Raw genomic sequence first — 12,173 nt, forward strand, 5'->3', positions numbered from 1 at the left:
TCTAAACCGAGCTGGTCTATCAGTAAATAACCCGCCTGGACGATGAAGCTGAAGACTCCAAACGACGGTCTCAGAGATCCATATTGCCATTTGATTCCTCGAACAGATGCTTGATGCTCATGCAGCATTTCATCATTCGCCACAACCTCATTCGGTGGAAGTCAATGCCGAATTTTGGAACGGACCTGCTTGCTACCCAATCCTCTAGCCCGTCGCCTATGCGCTGATATCTTTCCCGGCGATTGACATTGCTTTTCCCGAATTTTAGATATTTCTATTATTTCAGCATGACGACCTAGTGTCTGCCCTGAGGTTATCTACTTCAGGAGCTCACGAATACAGATACGAACGAGACCAGTGGTGTTATATCTTGATACTCGCTACTTGTCATTATACGCGCAGAAGATCTATTTTTTTCTGCTTACAGAAGCTGCGGTCCATTAACTAGCATAGGATTCCAACTGCCATGGCGCGCAATGTGTTAGTCACAGCGGCAGAAGGTCACACCGGCTTTCTGATCGCTGAACTGCTCCGGACGGACGAATACTTCGCCAGCGCCATCGAGACGGTCAGCGGTCTCGCGCTCAATACCGAGCACGACCACTGCAAACAACTAGGCCAGCTGGGCGTCACGATCGTCCAGCACACGCCGGGGCGACTAAAGGAGATGACCAGCACGCTGCAGAGCACCAACGCTGACACCCTCTGTCTGATCCCGCCAGCGCACTCGGAGAAAAACGACATCACCGCCGAACTCATCCAGGCGGCGAAAGGCGCCAATATCCCGAATGTCTGCTTCATCAGCGCCGCCGGCTGCGATATTGCCGAGAGAGACAAACAGCCCCGGCTGCGCGAGTTCATTGACCTCGAGGCGCAGTTCCTGTCGACCAAAGGCGATCCATCGACGGCTACTGGGCAGTCTCAGGTTGTGATTCGGTGGGTTGATGCTGTGCCTGATCTTTTATTTCGATGTGCAGTCAACTGACCGCAATCAGAGCTGGGTTCTACGCTGAGAACCTACTTCTCTACGCTCCGCAGGCTAAAGGGGAAGGAATACTCCCAATACCTATTGGGCGGCACCACCAGTTCCCGCCGGTATCCCTGGGAGTGAGTCTGCTCGAGCTCTGGGGACCAAAATACTCAGCTGACTGCTGGACAGGATGTTGCCCTGCTTGCGGCCCATGTGCTATGTGGAAAGGGCGCGCAAGGGTTCGACGACAGGCATAGAGGGCAGCTGATGATTCTGACCGGTACAGAAATCCTCTGGTGTCTGATTCATAGCTGGTAGTTGACGTACCGCTAGGTCCTACGCTCGCCACCGGCGAAGACCTGGCTAACATCGCGAGTCAAGCGCTGGGCACGCAGCTGAAATTCGAGGATATCTCAGAGTATGCCAGACAATCCTGCCCAGACAACTTCCCTCAATAGCATAGAAAGTAACATTAACCCCTTGTAGAGCGGAAGCCCGCAAAGTCCTCCGCGGCCAGTCCGCCAGCGACGAGTCGGAGATCCAGTACATCCTCGAGTACTACTCCCTCGTGCGCGAGGGCAAGACCAACTACGTCTCCACCGTGCCGTTCCACTACATCACGGGCGACCAGCCGCAGGAGCCTCCGGACTTCTTCAAGAGCTATGCCACGGAGTTCAGGCCGCGGCCGAGAAGGTCGACCAAGAAGAGGAGGATTAGTCGTGGTCAGTGAGTTGAGTCTGAGTCTGAGTCAGAGGTTAACCTCTGCGAAACAAAACGTAAGTAAGTAGGTACTATAACGAAAAAAAAAGGAATGTTCGCCTGCAATGAACGGGACGGGATGGGACATCACGCTGTAAAGTTAGGTACCTAAGTAAGTAAGTAAGTACCTGCCTTGTCTAAGTAAATGGACATATGCAGTAAAATATCCGAACCGCTTGAACAGAACCGTACCTAATTCGGTTATCCCTGTACTGTTTGTATGGCAATGGATCTCGGTGGACTTACCCCGGTACAGCGTGGCTCGGGCCGCAGTGCTCCGCTCCCCCTCCCCTCCTTCCCTCGTCATCGTCACCCCACTCGAGCTCGATGGTTGGAAACTGGAGCGATGGAGGCGCTGAGTCATTCTTTATGGATAGTTATAGATTGGAGGGACGGGATGGGATGGGGCTTTGAACTATGTGCCATGGCTATGCCTATTATGCCTATGGATGATGTTGTACAATAACCTTGGAAGGTTATCCCCGCTGAAAAGGGAAGTGAGGTCAGGTTAGGTCGTACGGCATAGTTTCCGTGGCTGTTGGCTGTTGGTTGTTGGTTGTTGGTTTGCGGAGAAGAGGGGAGGGATGTGACATGCAGGAAGTTTTATCGTCGGGGTCTAGGCTTTGCTGATCTGTTGGGAATATGTATTTAAGGTGCTTAATCTACGGCGGTTAGTAGCATAGTAAACTTCCAATGGATCTCATCTTTCTTGTTCCTTTTCTCGTGCCGTTCTACTCTATCTTGTGACACCATCTTCTTTCTTTCTTCTCTTGTCTTTATTTTTGGCCCGGGCAAACAGACAGACATTACCTTATAGATCTGCGTCCGAATTCCACACCGATCCATCCATCCAGGTCACAGGATAAAAGATAACCACGACGACAGAACAAAATGTCCACTCCAGAAGAAGAGAGAGGGAAACAGATCCCCCTCCCCATCCCGCCAACTCCCGAGATCGTGTCCAGGCCCGATGAAAACGAAAAACCCTGGATCCAGCTCGGCGAGCTAGATCCCAAGACGACGCTGACCCCGCCGCCGGGGCCGGTACCCGGGAATGTGGGACCGGAGGAGAGAGCGAGGATGAGGTTCGAGGTTGTGGGGAGTGTGGTTTGTATGTTCCTCCCTCTCTGTCTTTCTCTCTCCTCGCTTTGTCTGTCTACTTGATACTTTGGGGGTCGGGTTGGGGGGGGGGGGGTTCTTTCTTTTGCTTTCTTTTGCTGGCATGTGACTGGGTGGGTTGATTCTACGGTGTTTTTTGCGCGTACTGTGTTGTTTTATTTTTCTCTAGATTTCTTTTGGTTTTGGTTAAGATAGGTCGGTGGGGGAATGGATTTGGAGGTTGTTTCGAGCCAGGTTCTCTCTTGCTTTGGTTTTATTTCTTTATCTTTCTATTCTTCATATTATACCCATGTTACTATATCGCTACCTATACAACAGAACACCTGGCTGACGCCTCAGTGACCGGCGGCGCGGGCATGCTGGCGCTCGCCTCCGCGCGCGCCCTCCTCGAGCACGGCGCCTACGGCGTGGCCCTGCTCGATCTGCCCTCCGCCCTGGAAAAAGGCAGATCCGCCATCGAGCGTCTCCGCATCGATTTCCCGAACGCCAGGATCGCCACGGAGCCGTGCGACGTGACGGATGCGGAGGGCGTGGAGGCCGCCGTGCAGAGGGTGAAGAGGCAGCTGGGTAAGCTGGATATCCTGTGCTGCTTTGCGGGCCTGGTGAATTGCAAGCCGGCGGAGGAGATGAGTATCGAGGAGTGGAGGAGGATGCTGGATGTGAATACGACGGGGTCGTGGATTGCGGCGCAGGCGGTTGGGAAGTATGCATCTCCCTTGTCTTTAACACTTCACCATATCATGATATGCGTTCCGACAAGATTGATGCTTGATACTAATGGTGACACAGACACATGATCGCCTCCGGCCGCGGCGGCAAGATCGTCCTCGTCGCCTCCATCAGCGGCCACCGCGTCAACTACCCCCAGCCCCAGGCCGCCTACAACGTGTCCAAGGCCGGCATCCTGCACATGAAGAACAGCCTCGCGGCCGAGTGGACCCGCTACGGCATCCGCGTCAACTCCATCTCCCCGGGGTACATGGACACGGTGCTCAACGCGGGCGAGGCGCTGGCGCCCTGGCGGCAAGTGTGGGCGGACCGGAACCCGATGCGGCGGATGGGCACGCCGCAGGAGCTGACGGGGCCGGTGGTGTTTCTGTGCAGTGAGATCGGGGGGAGTTATGTCAACGGGGCGGATATTGTGGTTGATGGTCGGTTGTCTTCGAGTCTCTATATATCTATGTCTGCAATCGATATGGGGAAGTGCTAACGTGATCTGAAACAGGTGGCGGTTTGGTATTCTAGACATGTCACTTGATCAAAGATGATGGGGGTTAGTTTCTGGAATGAGTGGACTTTCCTATCTTTTCTTTTCATGCTATCAGAGCAACCAACCCCAACCGTGAAATATATGGCGCTAGAGCTGCATTTCGCTCTCCGCACTCGAGCTGGAAATGGATAATTTGACCGCCTCACATTCGTGCTGCTACTGCGTACTTCTGGCTAAAGTATCCGACTCTCAACGGATGACGTCGACGATTATAGATAGTAGCTTCGATAGTTGGCGTTGAATCGGCCGTTAGCAAGCAACCCCAGAGACAAAAGACAAACCGGACAGAGACAAGCTGTGAGCCGTGTCAGCTGCCATGCACAGTATCTTGTTCAAAGAAGGATCAACAGGCGGTGAGCAGCTGCACAGATAGTCTAGATGCATAGATACTTGAGGTAAAAAGAAGTCTGGAGCGGTGACCCGCCGATCCGCGGTTCCTGGGCCTAGCGCCCGCCCCGCTTCCGGCTTACATACGCAGATCCAGTCATCGTCTCCATCACAGCTCATCACAACTCAGCGTCATACCGCTTATCGCTGCCGGTCCATGACAGGCCTGTTGTCCTGTCTTTCTTCCTAGCTTTGTTTATACCATCGCTGGCTGCCAGAGATAGTCCTCTGGATAGCATCCTACATTCCCTTTCTATCGCTTCACGTTGGGAGCCCATCCGGTGACGCTCGCTAGCGGCCCTAGCGTACCGGTCGGTCCCTCCTCGACATTGCGCGTCTGCCTGTTGACCTTCGATCCCTTCATGGTTACATCCTGCTGCGCTTGCTGAACAGAACCCGGGGAAGTATTTCTCTGTTCGATTGACCCGGCTGGTCTGGTCCACAGACCGGGTTCTCGCCAGGATGCGAGGTCTCCAGTTCATCCCTTTCGTCGCGGGCCTGGCTCCCCTGCTCCTACCGTATCCCGGTGTCCTCGCGGAGGGGGAGACGAAGATCCACGAGAAGGGTCGCTGTGCTATCCGTGGCCATTGCGGGAAGAAGTCGTTCTTCGGTGGGGAGCTGCCCTGTCCGGATAATGGGCTGGCTGAGCAGCCGGATGCGACGGTGAGACGGAAGCTGGTGGCGCTGTGTGGGAGTAAGTGGGAGGAGGGGGCGGTTTGTTGTAAGGAGGAGCAGGTGGGTTTCTATATTCTTCCTCATGGGGCTGTGTGTCTACGTGCTGACAGATGTCTGTCTACAGGTTGACGCGTTGTCGAAGAACCTAAAGCTCGCGGAAGGAATCATCGCATCGTGCCCGGCGTGCAAGGAGAACTTCTTCAACCTCTTCTGCACCTTTACCTGCTCTCCGGACCAGTCGCTTTTCGTCAACGTTACCCAGGCTGAGAAGGCCAGCTCGGGCAAGTACCTCGTCACCGAACTCGAGAACCTCTGGTCCGAGGAGTATCAGAGCGGGTTCTACGACAGCTGCAAGAATGTGAAGAACGGCGCCTCTGGCGGCAAGGCCATGGACTTCATCGGCGGCGGCGCCAAGGACTATACCCACTTCATGAAGTTCCTGGGCGACAAGAAGCTGCTGGGCAGTCCGTTCCAGATGAACTTCAAGACGGAACCGAGCGGACCCGACGCCCACGGCATGAGGCCATTGCCTGCCAAACCGAAGGCGTGCAATGACTCCGACCCGGCTTTCCGCTGCTCGTGCGTCGACTGCCCGGACGTCTGTCCTGAGCTGCCTAAAGTGACGGCGCAGGAATACTGCCATGTTGGTCTTCTTCCGTGTCTGTCGTTTGCGGTTATATTGATATATTCTATCTTTCTGTTGCTTGTCGTTGGTATCTCCACCTTCGTCAGATACCGCGAGGGACGCTACCGCAAGTCCGAGCGTGTCAGGCTTCTCCAGGACCCTGCGCCGAGCGATGACGAAGACGAGGGTGATATTGTCCGAAATGGCGGTTATCTGGAGCAGCCTACCCGCCACTACAAGCTGAACTCGGCCTTCGATGTCGTCTTCAGTCGTTTGGGCGGCGTGTGCGCGCGGTTCCCAGCCCTGACCATCACGGCAAGCGCCGTAGTGGTGGGCCTGCTGAGCCTGGGCTGGCTGCGGTTCGCCGTCGAGACGGACCCGGTTCGTCTCTGGGTGAGTCCGACTTCTGCGGCTGCCCAGGAGAAGGAGTTCTTTGACAGCAACTTCGGCCCGTTCTACCGCGCGGAGCAGGCTTTTCTGGTCAACGACACGACGGAAGCTGGACCAGGCCCCGTTTTGAGTTACGAGACGCTGAGCTGGTGGTTCGATGTCGAGAGCCGTGTTCGTCGGATGATCTCGTTGGAAGAGCAGGTGACGCTCGATGATGTGTGCTTTAAGCCGACGGGTGACGCCTGCGTCGTGCAGTCCTTAACAGGTTACTTTGATGGCTCTCTGGCCAATCTCAAGCCGGATTCCTGGAAACAACGGGTCGAACACTGCACCGCATCTCCCGGTGATGTAAGCTGCCTCCCCGACTTCCAGCAGCCGCTGAAGCCGGAGATGATCCTCGGAGGCTATGAGGACGTGGACGTGCTGGATGCGAAGGCGCTGATCGTCACTTGGGTTCTCAACAACTATGATCAAGGTACTGAGGGTGAGGCGAAAGCCATGGACTGGGAAGACAGCCTGAAGCGCGTCCTCGAGGTCGTGCAGGAGGAAGCGAGCGAGCGCGGTCTGCGTGTCTCGTTCAACACGGAGATCAGTCTGGAACAGGAGCTGAACAAGTCCACCAACACCGATGCCAAGATCGTCGCCATAAGCTACGTGATCATGTTCCTTTACGCCTCATTGGCGCTGGGCTCGGTGACGGTGACCTGGAGGTCGCTGTTGACTAATCCTGCCAATGCCCTCGTCCAATCCAAGTTCACCCTGGGCATTGTCGGCATCGTCATCGTGTTGATGTCCGTCTCCGCTTCCGTTGGGCTGTTCTCCGCGGCCGGGATCAGAGTGACGCTGATCATTGCGGAGGTGATTCCGTTCCTTGTCCTGGCTGTCGGTGTCGATAACATCTTCCTCATCGTCCACGAATTCGAGAGGGTCAATGTCAGCCATCCCGACGAGGAGATCGACGAGCGAGTAGCCCGGGCTGTGGGCAGGATGGGCCCGAGTATCCTTCTCTCCGCCACGACGGAGACGGTAGCCTTTGCATTGGGCGCTTTGGTTGGCATGCCCGCTGTGAAGAATTTCGCCGTGTACGCTGCCGGTGCGGTCTTTATCAATGCGGTTCTACAGGTCACCATGTTCATCTCCGTTCTGGCGCTGAACCAGAAGCGCGTGGAGAGCCTCCGCGCCGACTGCATCCCCTGTCTTACCGTCCGCAAGGCCAATTCGTCTGGTATGCCCGAGAACCAAGTCTACAACGATCAGGAACAGGAGGGTATCTTGCAGAAATTTATACGCAGGGTCTATGCCCCGCATCTGCTCGGGCCCAATGTCAAGGTGGCTATTGTGCTTGTCTTCCTGGGCATCTTTACCGCGGGCCTAGCTCTGATCCCTGTGGTTCCTCTCGGACTGGACCAGCGTATTGCCATTCCGAGCGACTCGTACCTGATTCAGTACTTCAACGATCTGTACGCGTACTTTGGCAGCGGCCCACCTGTGTACTTTGTGACCCGCGATGTGAACGTGACGGAGCGGGTTCACCAGCAGCAGCTGTGTGGACGGTTCTCGACCTGCAAGGATTTCTCGCTGCCGTTTGTGCTGGAGCAGGAATCCAAGCGCCCCGATGTGTCTTACCTTTCTGGATCGGCGGCAAGTTGGATCGATGACTTCTTCTACTGGCTTAACCCCCAGCAGGAGTGCTGCAAGGAGGACGGAAAGATCTGCTTCGAGGATAGAATCCCGCCGTGGAATATCACGCTCTACGGCATGCCGGAGGGCGTTGAATTCGTCCACTACCTGGAGAAATGGATCGAGGCGCCAACGGACGCAACGTGTCCCCTGGGAGGCAAGGCGCCCTACAGCAACGCCCTTGTCATTGACTCGAAGCATGTCATGACCAATGCAAGCCATTTCCGGACGAGCCACACGCCTCTTCGAAGCCAGGCGGACTTTATCAACGCGTATGCGGCGGCGCGTCGCATCTCCAAGAGCATTTCGGAGGAACACGGCATCGATGTGTTCCCCTACTCGAAGTTCTACATCTTCTTCGATCAGTATGCCTCTATTGTCCGTCTGACTGCCACCCTGCTTGTCTCTGCCGTTGCTATCATCTTCGTCGTCAGCTCCATCCTCCTCGGGTCGATAGCCACAGGAGCGGTGGTCAGCGCCACCGTCGTCATGATCGTCGTGGATATCATCGGTACCATGGCCGTGGCTGGGGTCTCGCTGAATGCGGTGTCGCTGGTCAACCTGATCATCTGTGTGGGGATCGGCGTCGAGTTCTGCGCGCACATCGCGCGCGCGTTCATGTTCCCGTCGCGGCGCATCATGGACAAGGTGCCCACCAAGTTCCGCGGCAAGGACGCGCGGGCGTGGACGGCCATGGTCAACGTAGGCGGCAGCGTCTTCAGCGGCATCACGGTGACGAAGCTGCTGGGTGTGATCGTGCTCGCGTTCACGCGCAGCAAGATCTTTGAGATTTACTACTTCCGCGTGTGGTTGGCGCTGGTGGTGTTTGCGTCCACGCACGCGCTGATCTTCTTGCCGGTGGCGCTTAGTTATTTTGGGGGAGAGGGTAAGTTGATCCCTCCATTATCATACTGCTGATTCTTGTGTCGCTTCGAGTTGGAGACTGACGTTCAACAGGATACGCGGACCCCGAGTCGGACGGCGGGCTGGAGGAGAACCTGGCGTCAAGGGGCTATCGGTCGCTGTTGATGGACGAGGACTATGATTCGGAAGAGGAATAGGCGTACTGCTCATAACCAAGGATGACCTTTACAAGAGCTCCACTTTTTCCGCCTTTTATGACATGAAAACTCAACACGGGTAATCGCATGCTGCGATGCATCACGGTACGCCTTGTAGATTTCGAGTACACACGACGAGCTGGACAGGCGCTGGAGTTATGGGATCAGGATTGGATCATGGACACTGTTTGCTTCTGTACATAGCAACGATATCTGCCATCTAGTTTGTACCATCTAGAGCTGTTTGCCAATCGAGCACGTGGGCAGTATCAACGAGGTTGAACATGGACTGCACAAACAGACCAGATGTGCTGCCTTAAAAAGACAGATCCTCGAACGCACCAACCAGATACTCTATTTGCACATAAAATCAACACAGTGCGGGTATCCTGACCGGGTGGCCAACCGTCAGGCGGCGATGGGCGCGAAAAAATGCCACACGTGGAATGGACGGACCGCGACCCAGCCGCGCCAACGCTGAGAAAAAAAAAATCTACAAAACAGCCCACCTTCCCCCTCCACTACTTTATCTCCCTCCCCTCCCTCCCCTCCCACACATTCCCTCCTTTTCTCTTTTCTCTGTTAGATATTGTTTCTTAGATACCCCACTGGGCTGCGTGCTCCATTGCAGCACCAGATTGTTCTGCTCAGTTCCCAGAAATCAGTTGTGGAAAAGAATAGGGGTCGTGGGCAACCCCGCAGCACGATCTGCGTCTACGCGACAGACGCTGTACATACATACATACATACTTACATAGGGAGAGTGCATAACCACAGCTCTGCACACCATGGATCAGCAGAGATTCCTGCAGCAGCTGCAGATTATCCTGAATCGTGAGTGTCCTTTTTCAATGAGTCTCTTGTTGCCGTCTTGACGCGGGGGTACTGACAGTCTGCGCGTAAAGCCACTCAGGGCAACGTCAAGGAGGCGACCGGCGTCCTGCAGCGCGAGTTCTACAACCAGCCCGAGTCCCTGGTGTTTCTGATCCAGATCGTGACGTCGCACGATGACCAGAACCTGAAGCAGCTCGCCGCCGTCGAGGCGCGCGGCCTGGTCAACAAGCACTGGGTCAAGGTCCCGGCCGACCAGAAGCCCCAGATCCGCGAGCAGCTGCTCCGGGCCACCCTGGGGGAGAACACCGACCTGGTCCGCCATGGCGTCGCGCGCGTCATCTCGGCCATCGCAAAGGTCGACCTGGAGGATGGCGAGTGGGCCGACCTGCCCAACTTCCTGGCCCAGGCCGCCCAGAGCGGCAACAAGGACGAGCGCGCCATTGCCATCTACATCCTGTTCACCATCCTCGAGACCCTCGGGGAGAGCCTCGAGCAGCGCTTCCAGGACCTGTTCAACCTGTTCAGCAAGACCATCCGCGACCCTGAGAGCGCGGAGGTCCGCATCAACACCCTGCTCGCGCTGAGCAAGATCGCCATGAACCTGGACTCCGAGGAGAACATGGCCCCCGTCAAGGCCTTCCAGGAGATCTTCCCCGCCATGGTGGCCGTGCTGAAGGACGCCATCGACCAGAAGGACGAGGACCGCATCATGCAGGCCTTCGAGGTCTTCCAGACCCTCCTGGGCTGCGACCCCGCGCTCATGAACCTCCACCTCAAGGATCTCGTCACCTTCATGAACGAGATCGCCGCCAACACCGACATGGAGGACGACACCCGGACCCAGGCCATCAGCTTCCTCATGCAGTGCGTCCAGTACCGCAAGCTCAAGATCCAGGGCATGCGCATCGGTGACCAGCTGACGCGCACCGCTCTGCACATCGCCACGGAGCTGGGCGACAGCGCCTCCGACGACGATGACATTACTCCGGCCCGGTCTGCCCTCGGCTTTCTCGACCTGCTCGCGCAGAGCCTTCCTCCCAGTCAGGTGGTTGTGCCGCTGCTGCAGTCCCTGGGCCAGTACTTCAACAGCAACAACCCCGACTACCGTCGCGCCGGCATCATGGCTCTCGGCATGTGCGTCGAGGGCGCTCCCGAGTTCATCAGCACTCAGATGAAGGAGATCTTCCCCATGGTCCTGCACCTCCTGGCTGACCCCGAGCCCAAGGTCCGCCAGGCGACCCTGCACGGAGTTGCTCGTCTGGCCGACGATCTCGCCGAGGATCTCGCCCAGGAGCACGAGAAGCTGGTGCCTCTGCTGGTCAAGAACCTGGCCAGCGCCATGCAGGACTACCAGGGCGAGGAGAGCGGTCCGAACGTCGACATCATGAAGGCCGGTGTCAGCGCCATTGACGCCGTCGTTGATGGCCTGGATGAGAAGGATGTCGTTCCCTACCAGGCCGAGCTCGTCCCCATCCTGCACAAGCTCTTCAAGCACCCTGACTTCAAGATCAAGGCTCTGACCGCCAGCGCCCTCGGCTCTCTGGCCTCCTCTGCGGGCGACTCCTTCCTGCCGTACTTCGGCGAGTCCATGCACCTCATGCAGGAGTTCGCCACCCTGAAGGACAGCGAGGATGAGCTGGAGCTGCGCGCCAGTGTCACCGACGCCATGGGTGAGATGTCTGCCTCCGCGGGCCCCGAGCACTACCAGCCCTATGTCGAGCCTCTCATGCGCGCCACCGAGGAGGCTCTCCACCTGGGTCACTCCCGCCTCAAGGAGAGCACCTACATCTTCTGGGGCTCCATGTCCAAGGTCTACGCCGAGCAGTTCTCTCCCTTCCTGGACGGTGTTGTCAAGGGCCTGATGGCCTGTCTCGAGCAGGAGGAGACCGACCTCGAGGTCCCGCTCAACGCCAAGGACCTTGTCGGCCAGGAGGTCAACATCTCCGGCCGCAAGGTCAAGGTCACGGACCCTGACGAGGACGGTGACATCGAGGACGTCGACATCGACGATGAGGACGCGTGGGACGACATCACCGCCACCACTCCTCTGGCTCTGGAGAAGGAGATCGCCGTCGAGGTCATCGGCGACATCATCACCCACACCAAGAGCGCCTACCTGCCGTACTTCGAGAAGACCATCGAGCTGATCATGCCTCTGGCTGAGCACCCGTACGAGGGCGTCCGCAAGAGCACCATCAGCACCCTGCACCGCTCGTACGCCGCGCTCTGGTCCATCGCCGAGGAGAGTGGCCAGATGGAGAAGTGGAGGCCTGGCCTGCCGCTGCAGGTGCAGCCCTCTGCCGAGCTCAAGAAGTTCGGTGAGATCCTGATGACTGCTACCATCAAGATGTGGACCGAAGAGGACGACCGGTACGTTGTATCATTTCCGCCCCCCCCCCCCCC

General features: G+C 56.9%; 4 protein-coding genes across 4 annotated transcripts in view; all 4 read left to right on the top strand.

Moving 5' to 3' along the window:
- Nucleotides 1-466: 466 nt before the first annotated feature.
- VTN00DRAFT_5161 (uncharacterized protein) lies at nt 467-1,700 on the top strand (the record flags this gene model as incomplete). Its single annotated transcript, XM_069431664.1, has 5 exons — nt 467-936; nt 996-1,107; nt 1,160-1,250; nt 1,304-1,388; nt 1,457-1,700. 5 exons carry the CDS (start codon nt 467-469, stop codon nt 1,698-1,700), a joined length of 1,002 nt encoding a protein of 333 aa, XP_069290676.1.
- A 920-nt stretch (nt 1,701-2,620) lies between these two features.
- VTN00DRAFT_5162 (uncharacterized protein) lies at nt 2,621-4,093 on the top strand (the record flags this gene model as incomplete). The annotated part of the gene is made up of 4 exons (XM_069431665.1): nt 2,621-2,840; nt 3,188-3,551; nt 3,638-3,999; nt 4,074-4,093. 4 exons carry the CDS (start codon nt 2,621-2,623, stop codon nt 4,091-4,093), a joined length of 966 nt encoding a protein of 321 aa, XP_069290677.1.
- An 874-nt stretch (nt 4,094-4,967) lies between these two features.
- On the top strand, nt 4,968-8,936 carry VTN00DRAFT_5163 (uncharacterized protein; the record flags this gene model as incomplete). The annotated part of the gene is made up of 3 exons (XM_069431666.1): nt 4,968-5,240; nt 5,305-8,761; nt 8,833-8,936. 3 exons carry the CDS (start codon nt 4,968-4,970, stop codon nt 8,934-8,936), a joined length of 3,834 nt encoding a protein of 1,277 aa, XP_069290678.1.
- Nucleotides 8,937-9,724: 788 nt separating this feature from the next.
- The window catches only part of VTN00DRAFT_5164 (uncharacterized protein), a gene marked incomplete at both ends in the record, with an annotated part of 4,045 nt that continues 1,596 nt past the window's right edge, over nt 9,725-12,173 (top strand). The window contains 2 exons of the mRNA XM_069431667.1: nt 9,725-9,770; nt 9,842-12,140. Of these exons, the coding sequence (XP_069290679.1) occupies nt 9,725-9,770; nt 9,842-12,140 (2,345 nt within the window). The remainder of the gene's footprint in view (nt 9,771-9,841; nt 12,141-12,173) is intronic.

Source organism: Thermoascus crustaceus (genome assembly GCF_041956765.1).
Source record: "Thermoascus crustaceus strain CBS 181.67 unplaced genomic scaffold VTN00scaffold_2, whole genome shotgun sequence".
NCBI lineage: Eukaryota > Fungi > Ascomycota > Eurotiomycetes > Eurotiales > Thermoascaceae > Thermoascus > Thermoascus crustaceus.